This window comes from Choloepus didactylus, chromosome 8 (genome assembly GCF_015220235.1).
Source record: "Choloepus didactylus isolate mChoDid1 chromosome 8, mChoDid1.pri, whole genome shotgun sequence".
Taxonomy (NCBI): domain Eukaryota; kingdom Metazoa; phylum Chordata; class Mammalia; order Pilosa; family Megalonychidae; genus Choloepus; species Choloepus didactylus.
Genome location: NC_051314.1, coordinates 133,224,061 through 133,241,084, shown reverse-complemented (window position 1 = coordinate 133,241,084; position 17,024 = coordinate 133,224,061). Strand labels below are relative to the sequence as shown.

Sequence of the window (17,024 nt, the reverse complement as noted above, 5' to 3'; positions counted from 1 at the left end):
TTGTGAATATTGTGTGCAACTATCTGTTCACGTTCCTGCTTTCAATTCCTTTTGGTATATACCTAGTAGTGGAATTGCCAGTTAATATGGTAATTCTATACTTAACTTTCTGAGGAATTACCAAAGTGTCTTCCACAGTGACTGCACCATTGTACATTCCCAGCAATTCCCACCTATTTTTCCACATCCTCTCCAACACTTGTAATTTTCCATTTTTTTAATAGTAGCCATTCTATTTGGTGTGAGATGGTATCTCATTGTGGATTTGATTTTCATTTCCTTAATGGCTAATGATAGTGAACATATTTTCATGTGCTTTTTGGCCATTTGTATTTTCTCTTTGCAGAAATATCTATTCAAGTCTTTTGACCATATTTTAATTTGGTTATTTGTCTTTTTGTTGTTGAATCATAGGATTTGTTTATATATTCTGGATATTAAACCCTTATGAGATAATGTGATTTCCAAATATTTTCTCTCATTTTGTAGGACTTTCATGATAAAGTCCTTTGCATAAAAGTTTTAAATTTTGATGAGGTCCTATTTATTTTTTTCATATGTTGCTTGAGCTTTGATTGTAAAATCTAAGAAACCATTGCCTACCACAAGGTTCTGAAGATGTTTCCCTATATTTTCTTCTAGGCATTTTATAGCCCTAGTTCTTATATTTAGGTCTTTGATCCATTTTGAGTTGATTTTTGCATATGGTATGAGATAGGGGTCCACTTTCATTCTTTTGCATATAGATGTTCTAGTTTGCTAATGCTGCTGGAATGCAAAACACCTGAAATGGACTGGCTTTTATAAAAAGGGATTTATTTGGTTACACTGTTAGTCTTAAGGCCATAAAGTGTCCATCAACAAAGGGTACCTTTACTGGAGAAAGGCCATAGGCATCTGGAAAACCTCTGTTAGCTGGGAAGGCATGTGGCTGGCGTCTGCTTGCTCCTATGTTGCGTTTCAAAATGGCGTTCTTCAAAATGTCTTTCTCAGCTCCAGCTCCCCCTGAGCTCCTTCTGTCTGATTTTATATAGTGCTCTAGTAAACTAAATAAGGTCCATGCTGAATGGGCGGGGCCACACCTCCATGGAAATTATCCAGTCAGAGTTATCACCTACAGTTGGGTGGGTCACATCTCCATGGACACTGAACCAATAGGTACCAACCCAATCCACACTAATACGTCTGTCCCCACAAGAATGCCCACAAGAATGCATTAAAGAATATGGCTTTTTCTGGGGGACATAAATATACAAACCAGCACAATAGACATCCAGTTTTCCCAGTACCATTTGTTGAAGAGACTGTTCTTTCTCAATGTAGTGGACTTGGCATCCATGTCAAAAATCAATTAGCCATAGATCATTGTATTTTAGCTCTTTCTTCCTTTTTAATGTAGGTGTTTAGGGCTTTAAAATTTCCTCTCAGCACTGCCTTCGCTGCATCCCATAAGTTTTGATACATTCTCATTTTCATGTGTGTTGAGACATTTACTGATTTCTCTTGCAGTTTCTTCTTTGACCCATTGATTGTTTAACCTCTGTATATTTGTGTATTTTCTGGTTCTGTTTGTGACTGATTTCCAGCTTCATTCCATTATGATCAGAGAAGGTGCTTTGTATAATTTCAGTCTTTTAAAATTTATTTAGACCTGTTTTGTGCCCCAGGATATAGTCTATCCTTGAGAATATTCCATGAGCACCTGAGAAGAATGTGTATCCTGTTGTTTGGGGATGCGGTGTTCTATATATGTCTATTAGGTCTAGTTCATTTATCTTATTATTTAGATTCTCTGTTTCTTTATTGATCCTCTGTTTAGCTGTTCTATCCATTGGAGAGAGTGGTGTGTTGAAGTCTCCTACTGTTATGGTGGGGTCGTCTATTACTCCCTTCAGTTTTGCTAGTGTTTGCCTCATGCATTTTGGGGCACCTTGATTAGGAATATAGATATTTATGATTGTTATTCCTTTTTGTTGAATTGCCCCTTTTATTACTATACAGTGGTCTTCTTTATCTTTTATAACACTTTTGCATTTAAAGTCTATTTTGTTTGATATTAGTATAGCTACCCCAGCTTTCTTTTGGTTACTACTTGTGTGGGATATCTTTTCCCATCCTTTCACTTTCAATATCTTTGCATCTTTTGGTGTAAAATGAGTCTCTTGTAAACAGCATATAGAGGGATCATATTTTCAAATCCATTCTCCCAATCTGAGTCTTTTGATTGGGGAGTTTAATCCATTAATATTCCAAGTTGTTACTGTAAAGACAGTTCTTGATTCAACCATCTTATCCTTTGGTTTTTGTCAGATCTATGTTTTTCTCTCTTTTTATGCTTTACGTTACCTTACGTTCTTCAATTCTGTACCATCCTCTAGATCTTCTCTCCTGTATTTTCTTTCCATCCAACAGGACTCCCTTTAGTTATTCTTGTAGGGCTGGTCTCTTATTAACAAACTCTCCCTCATTTTTGAAGGACAGATTTGCTGGATAGAGAATTCTTGGTTCGCAGTTTTCCTCTTTCAGTATCTTAAATATATTGTATCCGTGCCTTCTCACCTCCATAGTATCTGATGAGAAGTCAGCACTTTGTCTTATTTGGCTTCCTTTGTATGTAGTAAATTGCTATTCTCTTGCTGCTTTCAGAATTTTCTCCTTCTCTTCAGCGTTTGACAGTCTGATTACTATGTGTCTTGGAGTGGGTCTATTTGGATTTAGTGTTTGGAGTATGTTGAGCTTCTTGGATTTGCATATTTATGTCTCTTATAAGGGTTGGGAAATTTTTAGCTATTATTCCTTTAAATATTCTTCCTGACCCTTTTCCATTTTCTTCTTGCTCTGTGGCACCCATGAGGCATATGCTTGTGCACTTTTTGTTGTCAATTGTTTCCCTAAGACCCTGCTCAAACTTTCTCATTTTTTCCCCATTTGTTCTTTTAAATGTTCAAATTCAGTTGATGTGTCTGTCTCACTGATGCTTTCTTCTGGCTCTTCAAATCTGCTGTTGTGTGTCTCCATTATATTTTTAATTTCATCTACCATGTCTTTTATTTCTGTAATATGTTATTTTTCTATCCTTTCTAATTCTTTATATTCTTCTAGTGTCTTAATATTCTTTATCTCCTTATACACAGTTTCCTTCATTTCCTTGATTTGATTCAGGAGATTTGTTTGCACATCTTTGATTAGTTGTCCCAGATTCTGTATCTCCTCTGACTTTTGATCTGTTCCTTTGACTGGGCCATTTCTTCTTGAGTTTTAGTATACCTTGTGATTTTTTTGCTGATATGCTGATTATCTTAATGGGTCTATTCTGAAGGTTGGTTTCTTTCTCTTGTCTAGCATTTAGTTGTTGCCTGGGTTTGTATTAAAGCACTGCTTTGACGTTGGGTCATCCGTATTTCTCAGCCAAAACGGGGCTGGGTACTGGTGCAGAGGGTGTAAACCAGCTCTGATGGGCCTGGGACAGGGACTGGAGAGAGGCTCTGAATAGCCCTGCAGTTCCCCTGCACTTTCTGGCCTGCTCAGCAGATGGTGCTGTTTGGTGACTTAATCATCCTCAGAAGCTGTTTTCCTCCTGGAGCCCAGGCAGTGTCTGACTTGGCAGGGCTGAAACTGCAGGGTTCCTGTGCCCTCACTTCACAGGCCAAAATGTGGTTAAATGTGGAGCTGTGTCCCTCACTTTACTTGTGATGGAGGATTCCCCAGCTGTCCCAGTCTGAAGCCATACCCCAGGCAGGGATCAGGCTTCCTGCTGCTGCTTCCTTCAAGGGAGGGGGAAGGGTTTTCAAACCCAGGGCTGGAAACACAGTCTCTGTCCACATTTTCTTGGACTCTGTCCCTCACTGACCTGGCCTTGAAATGTCCTCCCCTGTACCCCGGGTCCCCAAACTGTTGACTTGGGTGGTTTCTTCCTGGCTCTTGCTGCTTTTAGGGAAGTGCTGAATGGTGTGTAAGTGTGGTGGAAAGGGGAAGTTTAGAGTCATGTATATTACCAGAAGGAAAGTTGGAGGTTAAAACATGGGAAGGTTAACAGTGAATCTTGTGGGTGGATGATGACTGTGATTAACTGTACAAATATAAAGATGTTCTGTCATGAACTAAAGCAGAAATATGGCACTATTATAAGGGTTTAATAGTAGAAGGATACATGGGGGAAGATACACCTATCGCAAACAATGGACTATAGTTAACAGTAATATTTTAAGTCTTCATCAGTAGTAACAAATGTACCATACAAATACTGTGGGTCAAAAATATGGGGGGATAGGGAGTATGGGAGGATTTGGGTTTTCTTTTTTCTTTTTATTTCTTTTCCGGAGTAATGAAAATGTTCTAACTTTGATCATAGGGCTGTATGCACAGCTATGTGATCATAATGTGAGCCAGTGATTGTATTCCTCGGATGGTTTCTATGCCGTATGAATATCTCTCAATAAAATTGCATTAAAAAGTCAGTTAGCCATAAATGTGAGGGTTGATGTCTTAACTCCCAGTTCAATTCCATTGGTCTGTATGTCCATCCTTGTGCCAGTAGCATGCTGTTTTGATTACTGTGGCTTTCTAATAAGTTTGGTTTTTTTTTTTAAGTTTTTTTATTGTGAAATATAACATTTGCAGAAAGGTGATAACTTTCAAAGTGTGGTTTAACAAGTAGTTATATAGCAAATTTCAAGCAATGTTATGGATTACAGTTCTATAGTTTCAGTTATTTCCTTATTGTGAAATATAAGATATATATGGAAAGGTGATAACATTCAAAATAGAATTTAACGAGTAGCTATAGAGCACATTTCAAAGAATGTTATGGGTGACAGTTCTACCATTTCAGTTATTTCCTTCTAGTTATTCTAACACCCTAGAGACTAAAAAAAAATTTATATGAAGATTCAGTACTCATAATCATTTGTTAAATCCTACCTTTTCTGTTGCTACCCCTTCCTCTCATTTAATCGCTTTCTCAAACTTCAGAGATGTCTAGGCAGTGACCACCCTAACTTGTTCATATTGAAAAGGGGTATTGACATTACGGGAAAGGGGTTTGCATTTGGTTGATGTACTTGAAGAGGCTGTTGCCTCTGGGTTTTGGGATTTATCTGGCATGGAAACACTTTGGAGGATTTAAGTTTCTGAAAAATAAACTTAGTGAGTGTAACTTTAAAGTCTCAGTTAGGGACTTAGGTATTTCGGGACTACTGATGATTAGGGCTTGACACACTGTGGCCATTTGGAATATTTAGCTAGAGCTTCCATAGGAATAACCTCCAAGATAGTCTCTTGACTCTATTTGAAATCTCTTGGCCACTGAAACCTTGTTTTGTCACCTTTCTTTTCCCCCTTCTGGTCAAGAAGGGCCAGACTCATTCCTGGGAGTTGTGTCCCATGTTGCCAGGGAGATTCACTCTCCTGGGAGTCATGTCCCATATGGGGGGGAGTATAATAAGTTTTAAAATCGGGACGTGTGAGTCCTTCAACTTCGTTCTTTTTCAAGATGGCTTTGGCTATTTGGGACCCCTTACCCTTCCATATAAATTTGATGATTATCTTTTCCATTTCTGCAAAGGCTGTTGGTATATTGATTGGTATTACATTGAATCTGTAAATCGCTTTGGAAAAAATTGACATCTTAACAATATTTAGTCTTCAGTTCATGAACATGAAATGTCCTTCCATTTATTTAGGTCTTCTTTGATTTCTTTTAGCAATGTTTTGTGATTTTCTGTGTGCAAATCCTTTACATCTTTGGTGAGATTTATTCCTAGATAATTGATTCTTTTAGTTGCTATTGTAAATGGATTTTTCTTTCTTGATTTTTTCCTTCCAATTGTTCATTACTAGTGTTAGAAGTACTACTGATTTTGGGTTGTTGAACTTGTACACCGCTACTTTGTTGAATTCACTTCTTAGTTCTAGGAGCTTTGTTGTGTATTTTTCAGGATTGTGTCTATGCAAATTGGGATGCATATGTGTTCCAATTTGGATGCCTTTTATTTCTTCTTCTTGCCTAATTGTTATGGCTAGAACTTCCAGGACAATGTTGACTAACAGTAGCGACAGTGGGCATCCTTGTCTTGTTCCTGATCTTAGAGGAAAAACCTTGAGTCTTTCACCATTAAGTATATTAGCTGGGGGCTTTTCATATATGCATGCCCTTATCATGCTGAGGAACTTTTCTTCTATTTCTATTTCTAGTTTTTGTTTTTGTTTTTTTTTTTAAGTGTTTTAATCAAGAAAGGATGCTGGATTTTGTCAAATGCCTTTTCTGCATCAATTGAGATGATTATGTGGTTTTTCTCCTTTGTTCTGTTAATGTGGTGTGTTACGTTTATTGATTTTCTTATGTTGAACCACTCTTGCTTACCTGGGATGAATCCCATTTGATCTTGGTGTATTCTTCTTTTAACGTGCTCCTGAATTCGGTTTGCTAGTATTTTGTTGAGGAGTTCTGCATCAATATTCATAAGCAATTTTGGTCTGGAATTTTCTTTTCTTTTGTTATCTTTGGTATGAGGGTATGATCAGACTCATAGAATTAGTTTGGGAGTGTTACATCCTCTTCAGTTTTTTGGAAGAGTTTGAGTAGGATTGGTGTTAATTCTTCTTGGAATGTTTGGTGAAATTCCCCTGTGAAACCATCTGGTCCTGAGCTTTTCTTTGGTGGAGATTTTTGACTACTAATTCAATCTCTTTTACTAGTGGTGGTTTGTTGAGCTCTTCTGTTTCTTCTTGTGTCAATGTTGGTAGTTTGAGTGTTTCTAGGAATTTGTCCATTTCATCTAACAGAAATCTAAGTTATCTAACTTGTTGGTGTACAGTTGTTCATAATATCTTCTTATAGTCCTTTTTTAGCTTTGTGGGGTCAGTAGTGGTATCTTCCTTTTCATTTCTGAACTTAGTTATTTATGTCCTCTCTCTTTTTTCTTCTTTGTCAGTCTGGCTAAGGCTTTGTCAATTTTATTGATCTTTTCAAAGAACCCACTTTTGGTTTTGTTGATTCTCTCTATTCTCTATTTTTTTTTAAAAAAAAAATCTATTTCGTTTATCTCCACTCTAATCTTTGTTATTTCCTTCCTCACTTTGGGTTTTGTTTGTTCTTCTTTTTTAGATTCTCCAGTTGTGAGGTTAGGTCTTTGATTTGGAATGTTTTTCTATTTCAATGTAAGCATTTAGGGCTACAGATTTCCCTCTCTGTATTACGTTTGTTGCATTCCATAAGTTTTGGCATGTGGTATTTTCATTTTCATTTGCCTAAAGATATTTCCTAATTTTCTTGTGATTTCTTTTGTGGGCCACTGGTTATTTAATAGTATGTTTTATTTCCACATATTTGTCAATTTTCCGTTTTCACTCTGTTATTGATTTCTAGCTTCATTTCACTGTGATTGGAGAAGATACATTGAAAGACTTCTGTTTTTTAATTTATTGAGATTTTTTGACCTATCATATGGTTTATCCTGGAGAATGATTCATACACTAGAATAGAATGTATATTCTGCTGCTGTTGGGTGAAGTGTTGTACATATGTCTGTTAGGTCTAGTTGATTTATGGTATCAGTCAAGTCTTCTATTTCCTTTTTGACCTCCTTCCTAGATGTTCTATCCAGTACTGAAATTGGTGTATTAAAGTCTCCTATTATTAATGGAGAACCATCTATTTCTCCCTTCAAATCTGTCAGTATTTGCTTCATATATTTTGGTGCTCTGATGTTAGATGCATATATATTTATTATCGTTACATCTTGTTGAAGTGACCCTTTTATCAGTATATAATGACTGTCTTGGTCTCTTGTAATTGCATTTGACTTGAAGTCTGTTTTATCTGATGTTAGTATAGCTACCACAGCTCTCTTTTTGTTATTACTTGCATGGTATATTTTTTTCCCATCCTTTTGCTTTCAGTCTACTTATGTCTTTGCATTTAAGGTGCATCTGCTATAAATAGCTTATAGCTTATAGCTTATAGCTGATGCCTTTTTATCCATTCTGCCAATCTTTGTCTTTTGACTGGAGAGTTTATCCATTTACATTTAAAGTCACTACTGATAATGCAGGACTTTCTTCTGCCATTTTGATTTTTAATCTTTTTAAGTCTTATACCTTTTTTGTCCCTCAATTCTTCCATTTATGCTTCTTTTTACTGTACCATTTTGAGTTCCTTCTCATTTATTTCTGAATATATTTTTTGTGTATTTTCTTTGAATTTATCATGGGGTTAAAATTTAACATTCTAAATATATAGATCTATTCTAAATATAAAGTTCTATTCTAAATATATAGATGTGATACAACTTAACTTCAATAGCATACACATACACTATTCCTATACCTCTCCAACCCCACCTTTTTTTTGTACTTGTTACATATTATATCTTTGTACATTGTATGTCCAAAATCATAGACTTATCATTACTTTTTATGCATTTGCATTTTAGCACATGTAGGAGGTAGAGTTACAGATTAAAAAATACAATACAATAGTACTGACATTTATAATTACTTGTGTGGTTACCTTTATTGGAGGTCTATTTCTTTAGGCCATTTTGATCCACCATCTCATGTCTTTTCCTTTCAGTCTGAAGAGCTCCCTTCTGCATTGCTTGTAGGGCAGGCCTGGTAGTGACAAACTCCCTCAGCTTAATATCTTAATCTCTCCCTCATTTTTGAAAGAAAGTCGCACTGGATATTCTCTTATTTTTCTTGTATTTTCCTGATATCCTTTAGTTATTTCTCTGTTTTTTCCTTCATCTCTTTGAGTATATTGAAGATCATTTTTTTTTAAAAGTCTTTGTCTAGTATGTCCATAGTCTGGTCTTCTTCTTTTATGTTTTCTGGATTTTTATCCTCTTCCTTTGGATGGGCCATTATTTCCTGTTTCTTTGGTTGTCTTGCAATCTTTTGTTGCACAATGTACGTTTTAATATTTTCAAGTGTTAACTCTGGGATTAGTCTTTTGAGCTGTTTGTATCCAGCTAATATGACAGAGGTTTTCTTGAGTGCCAGGAGCTAATAAAACCAAACAAACCAATGCAAAACAAAACAAAACAAAAATGCCTTTCAGTCTGTGCAAATTGGCTTTGCATTGGCTGGTGCTCTCCTTCCGAGTTCAGCCCTTGTCTAGGTCAGCCCAGGGCAAATGCAAGTGCAGGTCCTCTCTTTTCTGAGCTTGTCCTGGGCTTGTGCTTGCTGGTGGCCTCAGGGGTACCTCTGCTAACAGGAATTTGAATGCTCCCTCTACTGCCAAGGAAATGGGCTTTCTCCCTCTCCCAGGTGCTCTGTGCAGGACAAAGCAGGTAAGCCTTGGCCCCAGGCCACAGGATGAGCTGGAAGGAGGCAGAGACCCACAAAGGAAGCTCCCCACTGCCCTGAGGGGCCTGCAAGCGTGCCAGGAGTTTCTCCTGTGGCTCCTTGAAGCTGCATCTTCTTGATTTGGCACTTGCCCAGTAAATGTAGCCGTCTGTTTTCTGCAGGCTTGCAAAAGGGTGCTGTCTTTAAGATGCCTCTGTTGCTTTTGCCCGAGGTGGGTTGGACCAGTGACTGCCCTCAGAGCCAGGCCCCAGTAATCTGCAGTAGCTGATCAAAAGCAGTGATCAGGGATCAGTCCGTTGCACTCCCAGATCTTGGGGAACGAGGTCTTTAAGTCCTGACCAGGCGCGGGGGGTGGAGGGTGTCACTGCTACCTGCACAAGACTGGGGGGTCGGTGATGGTGGCATCTGCCTGCAGAGTGAAATTCACAGTTTACCAGCCTTTTCCTCCTGCTCTTTCTTGGATACTGTGGTGTTCTGCCAGACTCCAGAGTTTCAAAAGAGTTGATTCAGTTCCTGGTGGAGGGACTGATTCCTGGAGTTTCTACTCTCCCACTTCGTATAATCCTGAAATGCAACATTTTTAAATGCTCTTTAGTTCTCACCGATCTCCCCCTCCACTGCCCCAAATTCAGAAACTCTCACTAAATCTTTTTACTTTTTTTGTGGCCATGTGGTTATTTGTACAGGCTCACTGAGAAGAATCTGCCTCCCTTTTTTAAACCAGGATATAACTGGGCAAATTGACAGTGTGACCAGGGCCTCACGAATGAAACAAGCCATTTTAAAAATATTTTATTGTATTAACGTATGTATAAACATAAAATTTGACATTTTATCCTTTTTATTTTGTGAGTTCTGTTGTCAGTTTATTACTGTTTGACATGCACTGACTGCTGGGCCTGTGCACCCTGGGCCCCGGTGCATCTGATGTGCCATTGTATCCGTTATTAAGTGGGCTATTCAGTGGCATTAATTATATCACATGTTGTGCTCCCCTCACCACCATCCATTACCAAAACCTTCTCATCACCCCAGACAGGCACATTTGGCTTCCCTGTCGGGAGGCTCTTGGGGCCTCCGCAGAGGTGCCTCTGGGTGGCCCAGGTGTTGTGTGCACTGTTTGCTTGTCTTTCTCCTGAGAAGCAGGCCCAGAGCCAGGCACTGCCTTATCTTGGTGCCCGCAGCCGCCGAGGCTTTCCCCGCTCTCCCTGAGTGCCCTGTGGCCTCAGCCCTGTCTGATGTGTGAAAACTGGTGCAGAAATACCTTCTCCGGAAGGCTGCTGGAGGACCGGGGAGGGGCCTGCAGAGCCTGACCCTGTCCTACGTCCGGGAGGTGCCGGCAGCTGACCTCGCCGGGACCACGGTTAGCGTTGGTGCTCATCTTAGCCTCCCTGCCCCTCAGTGTCCACGACTGTTAAAAGATCGGGAGAGAGGGGCTCTGTCCCAGCCTTGCCTCGTGTAGCTGCTGAAATCCTGGCTGTGAACCTGCTCTGTAACTGGAAACCTTGGGGAGTTGTAGGGTGGCGGGTCATTCTGTCCTGTTTCCTGACCGCCTGGCCGTTTGCCCGCCGATTCTCAGAAGGGAGGGGAATTCTACTCCAGGCTGCTACCTCGGGAGCCTTTCGGGTTTTGGGGGACAGCTTTACCCCTGTCCTCCTGGTCCCCATTCACAGTTGACAGCTGACCCATTGAACATTTTAGGAAGCCACTGAATAAGGCCAGAGGAAGGTCCTATAAGAGTCTGTGCCCCTGCCTGAAGGCATAAATCTTAGCACATCCCCTAAAGCTCTGCCCTGCCTTTCTAGGTGGCCGTGACCCAGCTTCAGGGTCCCCAGGCTGCTGCAGCCCTGTGACCTCGAGGGTGCAGCCCCACCGAGTCCTGGCCACTCTGGTCTTCTTCTGTGACTTCCTTGAGGCCTGTACACACAGGTAACACACCGGATTGTCACATCTCATCTCACTTGGTTCTGGATTTAATAGGGAGATGCCACACTTGGGAGTCAGCCTGGTGCTAGTTTTTTTTCTAAACAGTCCCTCTTCCCCTCCCTCATAACCTTTAATCTGCTTCCTATCTCTTTAAACCTGCTGTTTCTACCCATGTCTTTTAAGTGGTATCACACAGTTTTTGTCCTTATGTGCTTTGCTTATTTCACTGAGCATAATGTTTTCAAGGTTCTTCTATTTGCAGTAGGTCTCATAACTTAATTTTTTATTACGGCCAAATAATATTCCATTGTGTGTATCGACCACCTTTGTTATCCTCTCATCAGTTGATGAATGCCTGGGTTGCTGCCATCTTTTGGCAATCGTGAATAATGCTGCTGTGAACATCGGTGTCTGCATATCTGTTTGTGACCCTGTTCTCACTGTCAGATATATACCTTGATGTGGCATTGCTGGGTCTTATGGTAATTGTACATTTAACTTTTGAAGGAACAGCCATATAGCTTTCCACGGTGGCTGCACCTCTTTACATTCCCACCTACTATGCGCTAGAACTCCAATTTCTCTGCATCCTCTCCACACTTGTTATTTTCTGTTTTCCTGGGGTACATAACTCCAAGCCACCACAGTCTACCCTCTGGACCTCAAAAAGACGTGTGCTTCCCACATGCAAAATACATTTATTCCAGCACCACATCCCAAAAGCCTTAAGCCTTTTAGAATGATGCTAAGTACAGAGTCTTAGCAAAATCACTTATGGTCTGTCCTGGGGCAAATTTCCCTGTCTGATGGACCCATGAAACATAAATAACAACTTATCTGCTTCCAATATACAGTGGTAAGACATGTATAGGATAAACATTTCTATTCCAAAAGGGAGAAATTTGAAGGCAAATGGGGGTCTTGGGTCCCAAACAAGCCCAAAACCCAGCAGGACACACTCCATTAGATTTCAAGGTCTGAGAGTCATCTGTGGATCAACCTTGTGTCCTCCAGGCCTGATGGAGCCGCAGCACCCCCCTACCCCGTTCCATGCACTAATCTCCCTAAACTTGGGGGTACAGGCCTCACCCTCTAAGCACTGGAACAGCGGCTAGTTCTCTGCAAACCCCAGGGCACAGACGCCACCATCTCCAAGCACTGGGGTGGCCACACTCTCCCCGAATGACAGGGCGCAGGGCCTGCCCCCTCCAAGCACAGGGGCAGACCTGCCCTTTCCACACACGTGGGTGGATTCACCTCTCTTGGCTGGAGGAGAGCTTTGCTTCCAGGGTTCTGCCCTTGAAGTCATTCTTCCTTCAGTTTGTTCCTTCTCCATTGCTTTCAGGCCTTGATTCTGAAAGGTTTTTTGGCAAAAACCTTGTTGGCTCTGCATGTACTTCAAGCGAGTCCAAACCACCAGACAATAGAACTTTCCACAGGTCCTTCCTGGATAACTGCATTTCCAGTCCTGACTTCCACTGATGGGGCCAACTGGATCTGTGCTCAGCCAGACGCTTTTTAGCAAAGGGTCATTCTGTTAAATCCTCCGGGGACTTACTTCCTGAGAGCTCAGGTTGGTCCTGCTGGAGCTGCTTCTGCCCATTTAAATTCTTTCCTTCTAGCTTTTCTAATACTATAGCAACTGCTTGTCTCAGAGCAGGCTATCTAGATAGGCTGAGAATTTTCAAAATCATTGATTTCTGATTCCTTTATACTTAAGAGGTTACTTTTCAGCTTATCCCTTTCCTCTTGCATTTTACCAGGCTTCACCTTCCAAACTTAGTTTGGAAATCACTTCATTCCCAGGTTCACTGCTTTCAAAAATTCTGCCTTCCATCCAACATCAGCATGCAATTTGCCAAGTTCTCTGCCACTTTATGACAAGGATCACCTTTCCTCCAGTTTCCAATAACACAGTCATCACCTCCTTCCAAGGCTTCATCGGACCTACCTGTCATGTCCATATTTTTACTGACAGTCTCTTCAAAGCAATCTAGTTTTTTTCTGTCAAACGCCTCACAATTCTTGCAGCCTCCACCCATTACCCAGTTCCAAAGCTGTGTCCTCATTGTTAGGTATTTGTTATAGCAGCACCCCATTTTCTGGTACCAAAAATTGTTTTAGTTTCTCAGCTGTTAACACAAATACCGTTCAACTAGAGTGGCTTAACAGCAAGAATTTACTGGCTCACAGTTTCAGAAGTTAGAAGGAAGTTGGTATCTTCTGGCTGCCCTCAATCTTTGGGGTTCCTGGCTTTTCTGTTACAGGGTGATGCACATGGAGGCATCTTCTTTCTCTTCTGGGGTCTGTTGACTTCTGGCTGCTCCCCGTGGCTTCTCTCAGTGGCCTTCTCTTTAGGGCCTCCAGTAATAGGATTATGACACATCTTGATTCAGTTGGGCGACATGCTGGCTGAAGTAAGCCTCATCAAAAGGTCCTGTTCACAAGGGTTCACACCCACAGGAATGGGTTAAGATTAAAAACATTGTTTGCATTTACTTTATGGTGAATTTATTCCTGAGCCAAATGTTTTTGTTTCTTCAGTTTCTTCTGGGTTATCTTTTTCTTCTGTCCAACCTCCTCTTCTGGTTTAGGAACAGTTTATTCTTTCTCAGTGAGATATCTCATTGTGGCAATGGTTGCTCATGTATGGTTAATCCCACCATGAGCTCTGTGAGTACAGCATCTCATCTTGGGGACTTTGTTCTCCTGGATGTGTTCAATGACCAGAGAATCTACATCTAAACCCTTAAATTCAGCATTACTTTCTGCATTTTTAAGCACGTGCAACAAAAATTCAGCACTCTTTTTGGGCCACTAACCCTGCATGCAGCCCCACTGTTTGGCCTGTACACAACTAGCAACACCACCCTTGTAAAGATGGAATCACACACAAGCTTCTGTAAAGTGACATCTTTCAGACAGTTGGTGGCTTTTCCAATATCATACCCTTGAAGGCCTGAGCAGGTTCTCGGGTGTTCTTAAAGGGAACACAAAGAGCTGAACCTCTTGATTTGCACAATTTTGTGGGGTTTTCTGGGTCAAGTGACTAGCAAACCATTATCAGAGATCACCTTGGTCCGCTTATGGAAAGAGGAAGAGCGGTGGCTGCTGAGACAATTCGTGAGGCTTCCTAAGTTCTTAACTGAGGGCAGTCTGAGGGGGCTGTCCCTGCAAGGGGACAACACAACCAATGTGTGTGTGTGTGTGTGTGTGTGTGTTTTCTCTTTCAGGTGCTGACTACAGACGCACACCTGTGAGCCAGAAGTGACCTGGACCTCCCAACACTGACCGAACCATGGATCGTAAGGTCAGACTCCAAAATTCTGTGGGAGGAATTCTTGGGAGGAGGCCGGTTTGTGCTCATCAGCGCGTGAGCCAGCCCAGACCCTTGGCTGACAGTGCTGCCAAGAGGAACACCAAATTTACAACTTAGTGGAGCACAGTACAAGAGAACACCTCTCTCCTTCCGCTTGTCTTCCCTTTCTTTGGTGCCCTGCTTTCTCACAGCCCTCCCTCACCTCTCTGCTGCACACAGCACCTGGCCAGTCCCTAAGTGGAAGGGTGAGGGGCGGCCTTAGAAGCCAGAGGGTTGCGGAGCTCACCCTGAGGCCATTCCCCTGCCTCCAGCAGGATGGTGCCTAAACCGTTCCTTGCCCTCTTACCATTAAATGGTGTTGGGAGAGGAAATCACAGCTTGTTTAGTCATCTCCTTGCTGTGTAGTCTTTCTACTCCCTGCTTGGAAATGTCCACCACCTCTTGAAGGCATCCGGCACTGGGGGCTTTTCCACCTCCACACCCATGCGTCAGCTTCTGCTGTCCTCACTTGCCCTGGGAGGCAGCTGCAGAAGGCTGATGACTTGTGATGACTTGGTGTTCCGTCACCTTGGTGGCCTATACTCCAGAATCCCCATGACATCCCACAGAGGTGGGGTCCGCAGTGATGCATCAAGCAGTTTCCTGTTACATTTAGGGGTTTGACATTTTTTACCCCATTACAACTTTATCATGTTGTATATTTTTCTGACTTTCTTTTTATTTATTTATTTATTTTTTTGATATTTGGAAAAACAAAATAGGTGAGGATGGTGTTGTGTTTTGTTGGCTGCTATCTTTGCCAGGTTTGGGCACCCAGATTATTCCCATTTACCAAGCACATTGTTTGCTTTCTCTCTTTTTCTCTGCACTAGAACTGATTTGTTATCGTGAGGATTATTCTTGCCTCCTTTAGATTGTTTTTGTAACACAAGCAGCAGGATTTCCCAAGTCTTGATTGTTCCTGTTATCATTTTTTCCTTGTGATTTGAAGGACAAACTCCTGTAAACTGTTCTTGGAATTAAATTCGGTCTGTCTTCTGAGCCCACTTCCCATTTCAGCATGTGGTCCAGCCTGCTCTCAGCCCTCCCCACCAAACAGATGTCTGTCTGTACTGCTCTCTGTCAGACTGCACTGTACACGTGACTTTGTGGACTACCCACTCTTGGCTTCTGGACCCATCTTCCTCTAACATATGGAAATCTTTTATTTCCCTCCCTGCCAACTTACTCTTTATATTTTATGTGGGAAAGACAAAAATCACTGAACTTGTAGGTGATAACTTAATTTACATCATTGGTGACAGCTGCTGCTCTGCATCTAGTCTTTGGATACTTGTTTTCCAAACCCTGTCGTAGTTTGCTGGAGCTGCTGTGACAGATACCACACACTGGTTGGCTTATGCAACAGTAACTTTTTGTCTTGTTGTTTTGGAGGCTGGCAGGCCAAGATCAAGGTCTCCATAGGCCATGCTTTTTACTGGAGTCTGTAGTGTGCTGGTGCTGGCTTGCCACAATCCTTGGGGTTTCTTGGCTTGCGTCGTTGCATCCATCCCATGGCAATCTACTTCATTCTCTGGCTTTTACTTACTTCTGGCTTCTTCTGACTGATTGTGTGTGTATTTCCTCTCTTTATAAGGCTTCCAGTCATGCGGGTTTAGGCCCACCCAGATTCAATTTGGTGTCCTCTAAATAGGATTGTTGAAGATCCTATTCACAAATGAGTCCACACTTTAACCAATGATAACATCTTTGAAGGTCCTATTTACGTGTCTTTTGTTGGGGATATGATCCAATCCTTAACAAACCCTTAGATCAAAAGGAAGTCCTTGGGCAAAGACTGTTGCAGTTTCCTCTCTCCTAACCAGGACATTTCCGTGAGGTGGAAATGAAGCATGATCTTGAATTTCTAAGTTGTCTATACCACATGACCACAGTGTACAGGAATTGTAAGGATTTGATAAGTAGAGCATTTACATCAAAATTTTTTCTTTTTAGAAGTAATTTTGGAGAAGTGAAGACTCAATAGCATTATACAAGCACTTTATTTTAAGCATTTTATTTATTTATCCAAGAAATGTCCTTTAAAAGTTTTCTGATTTTTCTTATGAAAAATATTAGGGGCTCAGAGGATAGAAATAAAATATTCCCTGGGCCTTTATCTTCTTTTTTTCTTGTTTGTTTTTAACTTTTTAAATTTTGAAATACTTTGAAACTTACAGGATAGTTACAAAAATAATACAAACCCCCATACAGAGAACCACAACATATCCTTACTTACCCCCTTAATACCCAGTTCTACCAACTTGAACGTTTCACCACATTTGCCATATCATTCTCTGTGTCTCTGTTCATGCATCCATGTCCATCTGTCTATCAGTGCATTTCTGAATGCTCGTGTATACGTTGTATACATCATGCCCTTTGAAAACTTAATACAGCTCTGAACATTTCCTAAGAACAAGGATATTCACTT

At 41.0% G+C, this 17,024-nt stretch overlaps 1 protein-coding gene across 6 annotated transcripts in view; it reads left to right on the top strand.

Moving 5' to 3' along the window:
• The window catches only part of BID (BH3 interacting domain death agonist), a 79,198-nt gene that overhangs the window by 18,634 nt on the left and 43,540 nt on the right, over nucleotides 1-17,024 (top strand). For 3 of the 6 annotated variants that reach the window (XM_037848026.1, XM_037848027.1, XM_037848023.1), the window contains exons 2-3: nucleotides 11,112-11,235; nucleotides 14,466-14,542. In XM_037848026.1, the coding sequence (XP_037703954.1) occupies nucleotides 14,531-14,542 (12 nt within the window). In that variant the 5' untranslated portion in view covers nucleotides 11,112-11,235; nucleotides 14,466-14,530. Of the gene's footprint in view, nucleotides 1-8,977; nucleotides 11,236-11,267; nucleotides 14,543-17,024 lie in introns of those variants that run through there. The other 3 variants (XM_037848024.1, XM_037848025.1, XM_037848028.1) reach the window with 3 other exon arrangements.